Here is a 17629-nt window from a genome sequence, read left to right on the forward strand (position 1 = left end):
TTAACTGGTACAGTGTTGACGTGGCCTAGACAAGTAATCCACAAACATGACATAGTTCAAGACAGACCTTGGACATGTAGGTGGGATCTGTTTGGCATCAGGGTGGCTGATTGCACTGCAGTCTATTGAGCTGCTCTTTGAGGTCATGTACAGCTCACAATTTAGGCTCTACAGTTCTGATGCTTGCTTGAGGAACAACATGAGGAAACTCGGCATCTGGGCAGTGTGTGTGTATGTGTGTGTGTGTGTGTCAGTCATAGCCCTTGCCCTCCCAAATGCAGCTCTTTCTTTGGCTGCCCCAGTGAATGGCACGTGGCACTGAGTCATGTGGCAGCAGAATGGAGGGGGTGAAAGTGCACCAGCTGTGCCACAGTGCTGCTGCCAGGAGGGCCGGCCCTCACTGTCCTCTGAGCAGGGATCACAAACAGAAACTCTCCTGCTACTCCCTGGCACTGCAGTTTGTGCCCTTTATGGGAACAGCTGATCTGGAGGTGAACAGATGCACGGGACCCATTGTGGGCATGGCAAGGAGAACCAGGAAACGGGATTTCCACAGCTCTTCCTTTTGCTTTGAGATTTTACAAGTCTGTAAGCATTATGATACAGCTTTATTAAAGATAAACAAGACAATGCTGATATGGCTGTATACTTACACAGTGAAAGAATGGGACTGATTGTGTCTTATTTATCGGGGTCAGTCCTTCAGTGAGGTAAATCAGGTGCTGGAGAGCAGAGGGCACACACACAATTTAGAAGTGTTTTACCACCCAAACTAGCTCCTATAGCCACCTGCATCACTTTCCCTTTAATCGCTATGTGGACAACAAATCCTCGTCATGAGGTTAAATCCTTTATCACAGAATCACAGAATTATCAAGGTTGGAAAAGACCTAGAAGCTCATCTAGTCCAACCATTACCAATACTTCCCATCCCAGTTAAATCATATTCATCAACACAACATCCAAACGCATGTGGTTTATGGTCCGTTTGAGGTCACTGACCCACCCGTAGTAACGCTAAGCTTAGGAGGAGCTCTGCCAGACTCAGCTTAGTACATTCGTTTCCAATGCAGAACACAGAGGAAGGGATGCGGTCAGGCTGAGATAAGCGACCAGAGCCACGTGTGCTCAGGGCGAGGCTTCACCGTGCCGGGGCCTACCCGGCAGGAGATGCAGGAGATGCTGCCCTATTGCAAATGTGACTTTAATGCCTTTGTTACATTAGAGCTGTGTCAGCAGAAAAGCAGCATCAGATACATTTGGATAAGAAAGTATCCACTTTACTAAAGCCGTGAGAGCCAAAGCGTGATAACCTTCGCGCTTGTCGTGTTTCCTTAAGAGTTATTTTAATCCTGATTTGTAAACGCGATGTAAATCATCGCTAAGAGCCCAACGACGCCGCTCACCGGGACGGGCCGCAGCGGCTGTGGGCAGCTCAGCCCCACACCGGAGCGCACGGCCGGGCTCCTCCCCAGCATTCCCGGCAGGGATGCTATTGCATTAGGAACGAACGCTGCCCTCCCACCCGGCTCGCAGGGTCCCGGCAGCCCCCACCCGCACTGCCTGCTGCCTGCTGCCGGCTGGCGGCCCGGGGCGGGGCCGTGACGCATTGCGGCTGGAGCGGGCCCGGGGCTGGGGCCGGAGCCCGGGGCTCGTCCCCCGGCCGTCGGACCGTAGGAACGAGTGGCGGAGCGCCGGAGCTCCCCGCCCAGGGACGGGCGGGGGCAGAGGAGCGGCGGTCCCGCCCCGAGCTCCGCGGCTCTCTCTACCTTTAGCCATTCCGGCACCTAAAATGGCTGGAGCGAGGCGCTGCGGGAGGTGAGCGGGAGCCGCGGCCGCTGCCCTCAGCTCCTCTCGCTCGGCACCATGTCGGCCGGCCAGGACGAGAGCTCGGTGCGGGTGGCCGTCAGGTAAGCGGGGAGCTGCGGCTGGGGGAGCGGGGCGGCGCTCCGCGGTGCCGCGTCCGCCCGGAGCTCATTGCGGGGCCTCCGTCTGGCTTCTTTTTTCCCTTGGAAGCGGCAGAAAGGCGGACAAACGCTTCCCGGGGCCGCCTGACCCGTCTAGTCATTCTCGGCCTCTCGTTCTCGGCCGTGTCTCTGCACTCATTCCCGCTAATGACAGCCCCGGAGCCGCTCCGCACTCCGATCCGTGCGGCCGCTGGCAGCAAACGGGAATTAGTGTAGGAGCCCTGCTGGGAACGGAGCTTCCATCGTATTATCCCATTCAAATGACGCTTTTTATATCGGAGATAAAAATCTGGTGTTCGGCAGCGAGCTCCTGGCTCTCCTCGGCTTTCTACGTGAAGATGTTACGTTTGAAGAACTTCCAGATTAGCCCACGGATGTCTTAAGTTTCAGGATGCCTTTACATAATTCAAATATAAGAGGAAACAGAGCTGCACGCATGCACACGTACAGCGGAATGCGCATGGTTGGGTTTGGGTCGTGGTACTGAATGGGGATTGTGGGGTTTTGCCCCCCTCTAATGAAGGTTCTCAGCGTTATGTGATGCTCTGATGCCACACGTGGTCACACCTTGGGCGAGCTCTGTCTCTCCCTTTTGGGTTTTGCAGCCACCGCATGCGCTTCACCTTATGGGATTATTGTAGGGTGCTGCGCAGGAGGACAAAGCAAGGCAGGTGGTTGTGCTGTACAGGGCGTAGGAATAAGCCATGCTGCTGAGAGCTGCTGCTGGTGGGTGTGTTGGGGGGGAACAGCTCAATAACAGTTTTGGTAAACAGGCACCGCCCCTATGTGATAACATGGATGTAGGCTGCAGTTGTGCTGCCTGTGCACAGAGATGCTGCTGTGGGACTGGTTTTCTGCCTGAGCCTTTTTCACACGGAATTCAGGGAGGTATTAGATAAAACAGGCTGTGTATTTAAAGAGGAAAATATGAGATAGGTGTGATCCCCAGAATGGAGCGTGTTGCAGGTTTGCAGGCTGCTCTGTCATCTGAAGAAAATATAAAATAGCCTCCAAGCCAAGAAAAATAGTGGCGTTCATTTGAAATACAAAGGGTGGTTGTTACTGGGAATAGACTAAAAGCTGCTGGTGCAAATAGGTTTGTGGTTGTGGACGTGTGATGATAAATAGGTTAGAAATAATCTATGGCAAAGTGTTGATAAAAGTGAGTGAACGTGGCTCAGCTGCATTACAGTAGATCACAGTAGCTCTTGAAAACAAATCCCCAGTGTTACAAGGCGTATTTCTGTAACATAACTGGATAGCTGAGGTCCTACAGCTGGGTACAGCTTGCTAGGAATGAGCTGCAAGACCAATTGTATCAGCACAGCACTGTGCATTATGACAACTACCGAACTCTGTTTCCTTCTTGTTTTGATTCTTCAGTTCTTTTGGGGGACTTGAGCTGAGTTCAGCGTCAGTCTGTGCTGTTATAATGAATTAGTCTGTTTTTACGTGTATGTTTTCTGATCAGGGCTTGCCCAGCAGGGTCCCTGGCTTTTAGGTTGCGACCCACATGGTAGTAACTCAACTTTGATGTTTCCAAAGCATTTTGCCCTGAGCTTTCTGAAGAGCTGCCTTAGCTTAAGCCTTAATCACAAGCTGTAGAACAGACATTACTGAAATGATTTAGCAAATTGTTTTGGTTTTTTTTTCCCCAGAACCTGGTTATTTCACCTAATCGTAGACAACACTATTCAAAAACACTTCTTTCTTTCCAACCAGCACCACCTCTAAGCTATCATTTCGTATGTTAATTGCTCCCCATTTTCTTTAGTGTAATAATGGGTTTGTGAGCAGTGAGCTAAATACTGTTTAGCCAAGCATGAAAGCTGAAAAGAATTTGGCAGGTAATCCCGTAACTAAGGTTAAATTCCCCAGTTAAGAAAAAAAGTTCTTTCTGTATTGCAGCCTCCACTGAAAGACCAGTGGACTCAAGATTTTGGTAGCAGAGTGGATCTTCAACACAGAGCTTTGTTGTGTAGTGTCTGTTTTCAGATGGAGTTGGGGAGCCCTTGTGATGGCTGTCTGATCTCCGTTTTCTTTTACACATGGAAAGCTGCTCTTTTGGTAAAGCTGAAATGACTGCCTGCCTTCTGTCCATGCCTTTGCACCAGATGAAGATTCACTTTTGCTGGGGAAGCTGTGAAATGCTGCAGGCCATCAGATGGGTAGATCTGGAATCGAGTTTACAAAGGGATGTCAGTTATGGTTTAAGTATTTTTGAGTGTCTTGCCACGTGAGTGCTGTCCACAGTCACGATGTAGTGTACAGGCTTCTTATGGGTTGGGTAGATGAGGTTCTCACTGACTGCAATCCTTCCTAGCCACAGCATGTGTTGGTGTTGCATTTAGTTATTGTGTGAGCTATATGGGGCTTGGTTGGGGTCACAGGACTTGAAATGTCTCCAGCAGGAGAGGTGGCAGTGCCTGTCCTTGCTCTGTATGGCTTGTTGCAGCATTCCAGGGCTTGGAGCACCTGGTCTAATGGGTGGTGTCCTTGCCTAAAGCAGAGGGTTTGGAATGAAATGATAGAGGCCCCTCCCAACCTAAACCATTCTGTGATCCTACCAAGGGTGATCTAAGCATGCAGAAAGTTGGATTTAGGTCCTTTGCCTTTTTGAACACAAGCTAAATGAGGGAACTCTTGAAGAGAGTAATAATGAATGGATGGAGCTCCTCAGAAGGCTTGCTGGAGGAACTTGCCACTGCTGGAGTGTGAAACAATGTCTGTTACTTGTATCCTGTTATAAAGAAAACAGCAAAATGATGGAAAATGGAAATAAGTGTCGGTCTTCTAGTCCTCCATAGAAGGATGGCCTTAATTCATGCTGAGTCACTGAGAGTCTGAGACATGAAGATGATAAGCTTCAGTGTTGATTGGTAATGCAGCCTTGATGCTGTGTGAAAACAGAAGGGGAAATAATAGAGTTTTGTGAAAGGATGAATTGCTCTGGAAGCTGACCAGCAGCCAAGTACAGGTTACAGCCCTGAAGCAAAGAGAAGCTGTGGGATATGGCCACCCACATTTCCCTGAGTCATCTCAGATGTGCCCTTCTTGTACCCGTCCTGGGTCTCTGCCATGCACTGTAATGCTGCTTCACCACGGTGAAATCTGATGTCTGCCAAGTATGGCAATTGTGTGCACAAAATATAAGGCATCTGTCAGGAAACTTTTTAAGTACCAGTTAAAGTAATAACTGTACCTTATGAATTAAATTTTCTATTTCTGGTTTTCCAAGAGGGGAAGTATGTTGATTAATAATTCAATTTCAGCATGTTTACTTATTTAGTTACTTAGTTATTTCCCCAATAATCGAGCTGCTTGTGGCCTGAAATCAGGATTCACTGTGAACTTCTGATAAGGCAAATAGGATGTGTTCATCCCTTGTAACCTCAGCCTTCTGCTGCACAGATTTCTTCTGGGTGCAATGGGTTTGTTCCACCCCTGTTCCTGAGCTACACAGTTGGCCCTCTTCTGCACTTACTGCTCCTTTGCTTCTGTGTTTGTTTTCCTCCTCATCTACTGTTTGAGCACCTTCCCATCTTTCACATTCCTCTTCTCAACAGTTATTTCTAATAGCTTTTGCACAGAAGCTCTTGGATCCAGCTATTGTAACCAGGAAAGATGGAGCTGAGTGGAACAGGCTGCCCAGGGAGGTGGTGGAGTCTCCTTCTCTAGAGATATTCAAGACCCGCCTGGACGCCGAGCTGTGTGACCTGGTGTAGGGAGCCTGCTTTGGCAGGGGGGTTGGACTCGATAATCTCTAGATGTCCCTTCCAACCCCTACAATTCTGTGATTCTGTGGAAGGAACCTGCCTTTCTTATAGGTGTGCTTTGAAGCACTTTCTCTGTTGAAATTCATTTTCTTTCTTAGGCTGCTGATCTGCAAGCACTTTCTGTTGTGTTTAGGCTTCCTACCATGAATAGCTCCACAAATGTCAGCTGAATATCCGTGCCTGCTGTGTTATATATTGCAGGCTCTGGAGGGCAGAGGTACTGGTTTCATGCTTCCCGTACAGTGCTAAGCATCTCTTGCTATTTAAATCGTTCTGTAAGTAGATAAGCAACAGAATAGATTACAGTACTATCCACTGGATCCTAAAAATGAACCAAGATTTTCTTCATTTACAGTCCATCTGTACTGATGTAAGGATGTGAAAGAGCAATATCTGAGAAAGTGAAGTATGAATGAAGTTCAGCAGCCCAGCAGGATGCAATTATGCCCCAGCGAGGGCAAGAAGTACAGTTGCTTGGCAGTATTAAATAGTGATTTTTATGGGGTCAAATGTTGGGAAATATTTCTGTTGGAGCGTCTGTTAGTGGAAGGATACCAAAGAGTTTTTGGAGAGCTCACATTGCATGTCTTTTGTAAGTTTTCATGTTACTCTTTGCACCGTGACTTAAACAAACATTCCCTTGTCCTTAGCTGAAACTTTATGCCACCCCATCCATATGTTTTGCATTTTAGCTGGGGAAAAAAAACAAAAAACAACACAGCACCATCTGCTGCTGAATTAATTCAAGTTTCATCATATCTGACTCGATCATCCGTAACTGATATTGCTTGGGGCAGGCTGGGATCTGTGATCTTGCTTTCTAGGAAATAAACTTGCCTTTCCACTGCTCGTGAGGTAACCACAAACTCATTCTTTCGTGGAGGGGAAAGAAAGCCTAGTCAGGCGTTTCCCTTCACGTTATGTATTCCTTGCCAAAAGATGAATGTGTCTTGAATTATAACAAAACAAAACCCAACCAAAAGTGGTATTGGTTTGTCTGTGCTTGCAGGTGGATTGTATTTTGAACTCGAGTAAAGCTTATAGACTTGGGAATTTAGTTCACTTGGAAAATCTGGTTTCCATTTGGTGGCGTTTTCTTTGCTGTGCTCTTAGTAGAGACTTAAAGGAATGTCTGTGCGACAATATAAACCCTGTGTCTGAGCTCAAGGCTTCACCTTTTCCTTTTTTCTGTGCCACTCCTGTGAGTTCTTCTACAGCAGCTGAATGACCCTTGTGCTTGGGATGGGGGGAGCCTTGCTCCCCCCCTCTGCTTTCTCTTTTGCTCCAAGTGCTTCATAGGCCCTTGCTGAGATGGCTGCTGGAGTTCTCAGTTTTCTCTTAAGTCACGTGATTATTGATAGGAAATAAAGCTATTTTAGGTGCATTTTTTTTTTAGCTGCTTGAGGAGAAGATTCTTGATTCTGTCCTATCTGGGTCTGCTGGAGCAGAGCATTTTTTTGTTACTCTAATTTAATTCCTGTGCAAAGTACTTACGAGAACTTAAAAGTATTGTTTGAACTGGAGAACAAAAAAACTTAATTAGAAATCAAACACAACCTGAACGAGTCCAGCAAGAGCAACTACATGATCCGTGCCTTTTTCTTGTGTGCTCTTTCCCTTCTTCTCTAAAATTATTTTAAATCTGTGCTCATTTTCTTTCTGTTATTACTTTTTTTCTTGTAGTTCTCTGTGTTACTTTCCAGTTTTCCCTGGTGAAACTTGGCTGGGATAAATGTCTGCTTCATTGTGACTAAAGGCAAAAACTCAACCTTATTTTTTTTTTTTTCCTCCAACAAGTTCTGTAGTTTGGTGCATTTACCATAGCAACAACATGCAAATAGAGACCAGTGGATGAGTTTTAGGGTCAGTGACTTTGATGTGTAGAGAAGGTCTCTCCAGTATATTTTTAAATGTTTAAAATGTGAACTTGCTTGCATTGCCTTTGAAAATTCATGAAGGGACAGATGTGTCTGAAACCTTTCCATCCTTGAAGTTGTTCTTATTAATTCTGAAAATAGTAACTTTTTTCAACATATTCATTTCTTGTGTGATGAAAACAAATTGTGGTTATTTTGTTTATTTTTACTTATTTTTCTTTACTTTATGACCTACAAGAACCTCCCCGTATGCTGCAGGATCTGTTCTGAAGTGCTTACTGTGGAGTGTATGCAATTGAGATGGGTGATAGTTGTTTATGGTGCTCATCTGGTGTTGTTTACATCCATACTAAATGTCCCATGTTCAGTCTCTGGCCATAAGCATTGCTGTCTACTCAGCATCAACCACAGCATGATTTTAACAAGATTTTTAAGTGTAAGATTAGTACTGCTGGAAATGGACCAGTTAAGCTGCTGATTCAGAGCTAGCCACTAGGTTAATGTAAAATCCAGTCTATCTCTTGGATAGACTTCGGGAATCAGGAGTGAGGAGCGGGTACCATTTGGTCCTTTTTGTTGTTGCCTTCAACAGATTTGATTGTACGTTTAAGGCAGATTCTATATACTTCAAGTACTCCAGGTTTCCTGAAATGCTATACAGTAGATTGAAGGATGCTGATTCTTTTTTTTCCCTTCCCCCTTCATTTATTTTCAACATAATCAGTCCTTTAAAACCATCAGTAAGACACAGTTCTTGAGGTGGATAAGAGTTAAAGGACTGCTGTAGAGTGATGGTTTTGCTACAAGAGCTGATATAAAAGGATGTGACTGGTAGGACCGTGGAGAAAATGTTTTTCTTTCATGGATCATCTCAAAGTCTGCTGAAATCTCTTCTGCTGTAGCTTCTATTAATAATGGAAAATGTTGATCAAACAAACTTCTCTTTGACTGATCAAATCTAGGCTGGGGTCTTGAACGGAAGTCTTCCACACCATGGGTTGATGCTGTACCACTTGGTTTTTGTCTCTGTCAAGATCTTGCGGCTGCTCATCTTTCATTCAGTTGTATTGACCAAATAGTTCTACCAGCTGCAGCAGTTCCTCATCTTTAGTTCGTGCTTGATTCTGTCTGGAATCTCTGTGCCTCTGTCTTTACCCTTATGAGTTTGAGTGGTATGAAGGTATGTAGTGAGCCTTTCTTTTATTTCACTTTTTCTTCTTTCTAATTTCCCTGAGCTCTGCTGGTGCTTCCTATTTTGTCACCTCAAAATTGTCTTAAGTTCCTCAGGCCAAAGCTACAGCTTTAAAGCGTAGTAAGCACTTACAGAGTGATATAAATAATACATAATGTAGTCTAATGAGGAAAACAGCTGCTAGTAAAATGCCTTAGTCATTACCTCCTGTGAAAAGTGTTACAATCAAAAACTTCTGTTTTGCTGAAGCACCCATATGGCTTTGTTTCCAGAACCCTTTCCTCATCCCTCCCCAGATTTATTATTATTTTAATGTGAAGAGAATAGAATCTAAAAAGCTAATTTGAGACACTGATCCATAGGAAATGGCTGACTGGTCCTAAGCAAACAATGCTTTTCGTTGGTTTTTGCTCTGTAGCAGTTGTCCAGGTGAGGTGTCTTTCAGTCCTTGGTCTCAGATGTGTTCCTTTTGAAGTTTAAATGTAAAGCCTTTATCTGTAGGCTCTGGCTCTGTAATGTGATGCCTTTGAATATTGTGTTTTGTTTTTGTTGTTTTTTTCCCCCTAAGTATGACCCATAAATGTTAATTTGTAGACTGGTATTACTGATATTTCCCATGCTTCCTCTTTTTCTAGCTATATCACTAGAGAATGATCTGTGCATTTAAGAAAGGTTGATTTGTTTAATGAGAAAATGATGTGAAATACATTGAGAACCATAGAATATTTTCGTGTAGGGCTGAGGAAGAGCAAATATCAGAATGTATCTTTTTTTATGCATATGAGGAAAGAGAAGGGCTAACATACTTACAGTTTGGAGTGGTGGCAGGTCAGAAAAAGGGCCACCTGTTCAATCTGCATTACCTATAGTGAGATTTACTCTTCTGTCTGATCTAATCACCCAGCCCATCACTCAGGAACAATACAGATCTGGGGTAGGAGTGAACTGCTATTGACAGGTAAGCCATTTGGCACTGAAGTACACTGATTCTTAATATATATATATGTTTTAATACTCATAAAAGTTGATTCCTCCCTTCTGGCCCACGTGATGTTGGCTGGTCATCTGGTAAAACTGCTGTTTTGGTTCTGAATTTTGAAGCTACCTGTAGATCTGTTTCGTTATAGTTGCTAGCAAAGCCTTTGGGGAACAGATGGGCTTTCATTGTTCATTAAATGTCAACGAGTAAAGCCTTGCTAGGCCCAAAATAGGAATAAACATTCTACAGTTGAGAGCCTCAGATGAAAGTGCTTTGTTCTGTGCTGCCAGGCCTGAAAGCAGGGCTGGCCCATGCCAGGCTGATTCTTCTGTTGATTTTTAACCCTTGTGCCTGTTGAACACCAAGAAGTTTTTTAGAAGGTAGAGAGGGGTCTTACATCAAATGGTGTTAGCCTACATCTTGGATGATGGTTGACTGAAAGTAAAGGGCAAGTGCATTCTGTGCTGTTGTTATAGGCAAGTGATTTTGAATGATATATAAAAATTAATCATGAAATGGAAGTATTGTGGCAAAAAAAAAAAAAAAAAGAAGAAAATTAAACTTTAGAGAAAATGGAGTTTTTATGCAAGGCACAAAGTAATCCATACCCTGATAATGTCTTGGCTGATATCCAGTGTTCCGTTTCAGTTCAGTTCAAGAAAAATGCAGACTAATTAGAGGGAATTGAGGAGAGAAGGGTGATGACTGGGCATCTAAAAGCAGGACTGGTGAGACATGAGAAGTGAAGGTTGCTAACAGCTGTGTTTTGAAATACCTAGTGCAAATGCAAAGTAGAAGGGAATAAATTGTTCTTTATGTTCTAGCCAGGTTAACAGGCTTAACCTCCAGTAAGAAAAGAGAGGAAGGAAGTATTTATCTGTAGTTAGGATGGATGTCCTGGAGCAGTTTGCGGAGATGGGAAATCATCCATGGGAGAGACTTCTAAAAACAAATCAAACTGATATCTGTCAGTAATGTTTTGGACATAGATGATAATGGTACAGAAAGGTAGAGTGGGTAAGTAATCTCTATGACATTTCCATGTCTCTTCCATCCCTATTGCCTGCAGTTCCATGAAGTTGCATGCCTGTTGTCAAGGCTTGAATTCAGCACAGTTGAACCACAGAATGGCTTGAGTTGGAAGAGATCTCAAAGGTCGTCTAGTCCCAGTCCCCTTGCCACAACCAGGATTGCTGACTGCTAGATCTAGCTCTAGACCAGGCTACCCAGGGCCCCATCCAACCTGGCCTTGAACACCTCCAGGGACAGGGCATTCACAGCCTCTCTGGGCAGCCTTGGTAATATTCTCAAGTATTTGGAAGAGAGCAAGCAAGGTCTAAGAGCTAGCAAGTTATTGTAGGGTCTGTGTCGACAGTCTGTTGGGAAGGGTGAGCTGCGTGGGAGAGCTTCAGCAAAGGGACCACAACCTCTTTGGATGGGTTCTGAATGTGACGAGCATAGCGAGGTGGTAATATGGCTGCTGTTGGGAGGTAATGTGTTGAAAGAAGACTCAGCATGGAATACTGGAGGGTTTTGTTTTGTTTTATGTGGCTAATGGATTCTTTTTGTTCTGAAGTCTATTTCCCACCCACCACCGTTGCACCCCTGATCCTGAAGATCACTTGGTGATAGATGTAGTGTTGCTGCTGTGGAAGCCTTTGGAATGTGATTCAGCAAAGGGTAACAACGTGCTTCTCTCTCCTCTCTGCAAGAACACTTGGCAGTCATCTTTTGCCTGTTTTCCTTTGCCACAGTTTAAGCTCATTTATTTTTTGGCCAAGCTGACTAACAAGAATAATTAACCTCCAGCGCTGTTACTGATTCCTTGCTTCTTAGATATTCATGCTCTCCTTAACCATCTCATAGAATAATTGTATCACTTTCCCTCTCCTGCCTGTGACAGTTTGTGTTTTAGAATTCTGGTTTGTTTGGCAGTATATATTCTTTAAGTCATAAAGAAATGCATGTAGTTAATCATTGCTTTATCACGTGAAGCGTGTGATAACCTTGTGAATACAACCCAAAGCATCAGTTACTTATCTTGGAACAGCTTCCTTTGACTCTTAGGGAATTAGTTATAGTTTGTGCCCTATTAGGTTTTGTTTTGTCTCTGGACAAATGGATTCTAATATCTTCAGGAGTATGATTTAGTCACTTATTTTCTTTCCCTCATTCCTCTGGATCTGTGTTCCACGTAATGAATGTGGAACACTAGATAGTTAACGTTCAGTTTGCTTTATGTTGTTGATATCCACCTTGTATCTGTGCAAGTGTTTTCTGGTTGAAGTTCAATCTATTTAAAACAGGAATATGTTGTTAGACAGAGGGAAGTATCTCGAAGGTTGTATCATCTGCATCTTTTCTTGACCGTATCTAATGCTCAGGATTTCTCAGACTGCAACTAGGGAATGTTACTGCCTCCCAAATTGTATCACACGTGTCAAGGAAATTTTACAAACTGTAGTTGGGCCACTACAATGTTTGTAAGTTCTTAATATATAGGTATGTATATATATATATTTTTTTTTTTATTTTTTAAAATTTTTTAATGTGAATTCTGTAATTTATACTTGCTTTCTTCTTCTCAAATTAAAACTACAGAATCACAGAATTATCAAGGTTGGAAAAGACCTAGAAGATCATCTAGTCCAACCATTACCAATACTTCCCAGCTAAATCATATTCATCAACACAACATCTGAATGTTTCTTGAACACCCCCATGGTCGGTGACTCTACCACCTCCCTGGGCAGTGCATTCAAATACCCTTTCCGAGAAGTAATAATTCCTAATATCCAGCCTGAATTTCCCCTGGCGCAGCTTAAAACCATTCCCTCTAGTTCTACCTGAGGGTAGGCTGTATATCTAATCAACGGGCCAGTGGCACAGAGCACTTGTAGCGTATTGCTTGACATCATTGTAATGGAAACAGCTCTCCTGTTTTGTTGCCTGTTTTGTTGTCTCTTAGCTTCTGAATCCCACATCGCTTAGAATTGCTCTTGTGGGGGGTGACGTTCAAAACTAATCAGTTTAAGGCATGATTTTAAGGTATTGCCATAGCCCAGGATTTATGCATTCAATTGACTGTAGGACATTTTCCCTGAGTCACTCTTCTTCTAGTGCAGTATACAAATTAGATCATGGAGGTTTATTTTCATTATCTGTTGTTCGAGGCTGGAAAGTTGATCTCTGGAGATCTTAGAATTAGATGAGGGGAACATCAGAAGAAAATCTGGTAGGCAAAACCAAACATCAGTGGAATGATTAACATGTGGGCACTACCGCTGGCTGACTTAAAGTGATACTGGATGTAGAACATACAATGTGCTGCTGGGATAAATAGCTGAAAGAGCTTTTGTTTTCAAGAGAGAGATGTGCTGTAGTCGTTACCAATACTCGGAATTGTCTGGCTGTATTATTTGTCTGGGTAGTGATGCCCCTGGTACAACCTATATACAACAGTGTCCCGTGTTCTGTGTGCCAGCATGAGCAGTAGTCACAGGCTGTCTCTCTTGTCTCTCTTTTTCCTCTTTTCCTTCTGCTGCTGCTTCATTCAGTGCAGGACTGAGCTGTCAGGCCTTGGAAACCTGCTGCTGTTTGTAGGGTCAGCTCTGTCATTAAAATATCAATATACTCATCTCCTGAGTGTTCATTCAGTATGAATGCTTGGGAGAATCCATTTACCTACTGAGTTAGGTATTATTGGGGCACAAATGCAAGGAATGTGGTCAGGTAGTTTGGAGAGTTACAGACTAAGAGGGGACATCTCTTATGTAGGATGTAGGTTTGTTGTTATTTTTTGTCTTAATTATTTTCTTTTTGTCAAGTTTTCCTCATTTGTGAGCCCTGGTGAAGTTCAATTTAAATTGTTGACTGAGGCATGTCGTGCTGTGACAGCAGGTTTGCGGTGCTGTGTCACTGCTGTGCCGTTTTCCAGCTGCTGAGGCTGTGTTGCTGCATTTGTGCTGCCTCTGCAAGACCCCTCTGCCAACAGTGCTGCTGTGGATTGGAAGTCAGCAACCCAAATGTGCTGCTTTGCAGTGTCTGCTTGGAAACGCAAGGCTTAACTTATTAATACAAATACAGTTTGTGGTTGCGGGACCTCATGACATGACAACAGTGTTGAGCGGTAAAGACACAAATTGTGTACATTTTAGATTCATGGACTCTGATAAGATTATCTGGCATATTGTATAACACAAGGCAACAGGATTTAATTGAGAATCCTATTACGTGTTTAGTTACAAACATGATTGTAACCAATCCTGACCTCAAACTTTGAGGCAGGGAAATCTCATTTTATTAGTTCCAGATAATCCTGCTCCCTCTTTTGAATCTGTGGCTCGTTAGTTTCAATTTATCTTGCTAACTCTCAATGGCCATTGGTTTTTAATTCAGTGGTCAAGTAATAGTTAACTCCTAAGTATGGTTGGGAAATAATCCATCTATAGTTTCCTTTGGGCCTTGCTAATTATTCATGTGATGAGGCTTATATAAGGGCTGCACTGCAGCTGTACTTCGTTTGATGTCAGTGTTCTGTATTTCTGTGCAAACAAAAGTCAGGTGATAAGGCATGGGCAAGCAAAGTCTATAGTTGAAATCAGGGAGAAAGCAAACTTTTCTGTGAGGATCTTAAAGTGGTACCATCTGCTGAACTGTCACGTTTCTCTTTCAGTAAGTTAGATTTCAGTTGGCTTTTAGAGGGAAGTAGATTTCAGATTGGGAATGCAGAGTTGGATTTCAGATAGGCCTTTGTCGTATCTATATGACTTTTTTGTGTTTGTTGAGATTCATGATGAGGGCAGTGGTTAGAATGTGGTCAAAGCCGAGAGCACCCACTGAGTGGAAATGATGTTCTTTGTGTAGGTGTGGGAGGCAATTGGCTGATTCACAGCAATTAGTGATGCGAGGTTTGTAGTTTGCTGTAACATCACGTGGTCTGACTTTGTGCTAGTAAGGAAATAGCTTGAAATGGCTCTAATAAAGTATGTGTGACCCTTTCTGGAAACCTGGTGTAGGCCTTAGCATTCTGCAAGGCTCAATAAGGCAGGTTGATGGTTGCCAGTAAGCCAGTACCACATTGTTTCTTGTGAATGCCTGTAGTTTCTCTACTCTCAGCCAAGTATTTGTTATATTTGGTGTTGATCCTGGCAAACTTTGTGTCCACCTCCCTTTCTACACTGACCAACCAAGTCCAATTTAAGCCAAAGAACTCTTTATCTTACTCAGTGTTAAAGGCTCTTTGGTCCCGAGTGTTGTGGCAGGGCTGTAGCAAGCTAAATTGGTTTAACTGATGCCCTGTTGTAAGGGAAATGAACACCTTACATTTTTAAGGCCATTTGGAAGAGTGGAAGAGTTTGTATCAAAACACTTGTGCTGAAAGTATCTGTGCTACCTTCAGTGCATGCGGCCACTACAAACTCTTAGGCTGACAGACCACAAATAACTCACATCAATAGTTTCTGAGAGCAGCTGGGACATGTGTGGTGCCAGAAGTATTGTGTGCCTTTAAAAAAGCTGATTGAATTCAGGGAAGACAAAGAAATGGGCTCTGATCCTGGAGCAGTGTGTCTGCACAGACCTTTCTTTCGGTCCCCCAGGAGCCACAGTGAAGCGTTGGGCAGACAGAAGGGATCACGGGATCAGGTGCTGCTGCTTTGTGTGTGAGGGGCTGAGGGTGCCCGGCGGCTGTGTACAAAGGGGAGGTCTATAGCCAAAGGCTGAGCCTCCCCTGTGTGCAGTGTGAGTGAAGGGAGCTGGTTTTAATGTGTTTGAGGTTTGTCAGCACACGATTATTTGTTTTGAAAAGTGACTTTGCATTTGGAGTTCTGTTTGGAATTGTAATCTAATCTGAGCCTTAATGAAAAATTAAGCATCCAGCTAGAACATAAAGGAGAAAGCACTCAGCCTCACTGTTAGGCTTGCATCCATGTTAGTTGTTTAAAGGAGACACGAGTGACTAGTTCTTTTTAGACTTTACTCGTAATGTGTATTTGAGCTGAGGACGTAGCTGACTTGTGAACCTGTCAGTTTGCGTTGCAGTGCAGTACCATGGTGCACTCATTTCTAGGACATGCTGTATCCTGGAGCTGAAACTTTGCTGAAACAATGTTACCGGTATTATTTTTAATAGTGGTAATTCTGTACACTGTAAGTGCAGTGAGGTGTGTATGCTAACGGCAATTAAACCAGGGCAATGACTGCATTTGCACAATGATTTCCACACTAAATTTGCACAGCCAGCGAGGACTATCTGGCTGTCTGTGTAACTTAACCAGCAGAAGACTGAGCAGCCTTTTCTATTTTATTTTACCAAAAGTCAGGAATGTGAAATTAGCCCATGCTTTCCTGGTGAGGTAGAAGAGCATGTGCTGTCACTTTCTGATGCCTCAAAATCTCTACTGCCCACTCAAGAGGTACGTTGGGTATTACAGTCAGTGAGTCACTTGGATGGCTCTAACTCTTAGTGAAGACCTGAGAGATGTAATAGCAAAGCATTGTATTTTTAACCTCAGTCAGGTGATGAGCGTCAGCCGGTTTTTAAATGATGTAACAGTTTTCTTAATCTAGTCTGTAGTATGAGTGTGTTTCCATAGCTTTATTTAGAGGATGCTCTCTGCTGACAGTGGGGAAATGTAATACTGCAATGTACAGGCAGCTGAAGTGGCTCCAGCTTTTTGCCTACTGTAAAAATGCTAGCCCCAGTCAGGCAAATAAAACACTGAAATGTTCAAATTATTTCTATGTTTAATAAAATATGAAAAGTTAAAAAATATTTAGAAAATATTTCTGGTTTATCCCACCAGCTCAGGCTGCCCAGGGCCCCATCCAACCTGGCCCTGAGTGCCTCCAGGGATGGGGCACCCACAGCTCTATGGGCAGCTGTGCCAGAGCCCCACTGCTTTCTTGAGTGAACAATTTCCCCTCACATCTAATTTAAATCCTCCCTCCTTTAGTTTAAAGCCATTCCCCCTTGTCCTCCATGTAAAAAGTTGCCCTCCCTTCAGTTTATAGTCTTCCTTCAAGTACTGGAATACCACAGCGGGATCTCCCTGCAGCCTTTCTTCTCTAAGCTGAATGAGGCCAACTCCCTCAGTGTTCCTTCATAGGAGAGGTGCTCCAGCCCTCTATTTTGTTATTAAAATAGATTTTCCATTTTTCCCCCTCTCCTCTCTCTGCCACATAGGAAAAACTGTGCAATCAACAGAAAAAAAAGATTATAGTTAGTCCCAATTTTTTGCCTGGTTGAAACCATGAGGTTTCATGCGGATTGTTGTTAGAATTAATACCAGGAGATTCCAAACTACCTCAGCTTTTGGAGAAGATAAAAGGCTTGGGTCAGTTCATGTTTGCCTGAAATGCTTGCTTGCAGTAAAAGAGCATCCAGCATTGTATTGAGCGATCAGTTTAGAGCATGGCTTAGAGTGGAAAATGCTACCTAATGCATTTCTAGCATAGTTTCTTGAATTGCTGACTTCTAACTAACTTTAGAGGTCTTCTGAAGTGTCATCTGAAGCCGCCCAAGAGCAGCAAGGTGGTGAAGTTTTCATAGGGGTGGCTGAATGCAGTACCACTGCACAGGGGAATGAGGATGGAGGATCTCTAATTCTTTGTTCTTGCAGCCAACATGGATTTGTTCTGCAGTCGTGCAAATAGATGTGAAGGAAATACTTGAGATTTGGGATTTGAAATTCAGACTTATGAAGATGTATAGTTGAACCAGAAGGACTGAAGGAAGTGCATAGCATTGTTCCTTTCTGTCTTGCAGGTTTTAAAACAGGTAGTACTAAATAACGTGAGTGGGTATTTTTCCCTTACCACACTGTTAGGATTTACCA

At 43.6% G+C, this 17629-nt stretch overlaps 1 protein-coding gene across 20 annotated transcripts in view; it reads left to right on the top strand.

Moving 5' to 3' along the window:
- The first annotated feature begins 1773 nt into the window (after positions 1-1773).
- KIF21A (kinesin family member 21A) overlaps positions 1774-17629 on the top strand; it is a 74059-nt gene continuing 58203 nt past the window's right edge. For all 20 annotated transcript variants that reach the window (XR_014932912.1, XM_015851680.3, XM_015851626.3 and 17 more), the window contains exon 1: positions 1774-1910. Coding sequence is in view for 19 of the 20 variants with exons in the window: in XM_015851680.3 (XP_015707166.2) it covers positions 1867-1910 (44 nt within the window). In the remaining variant the exon portion in view is untranslated. The remainder of the gene's footprint in view (positions 1911-17629) is intronic.

Source organism: Coturnix japonica, chromosome 1 (assembly GCF_054131305.1).
Source record: "Coturnix japonica strain WE chromosome 1, WE-NBRP24, whole genome shotgun sequence".
NCBI lineage: Eukaryota > Metazoa > Chordata > Aves > Galliformes > Phasianidae > Coturnix > Coturnix japonica.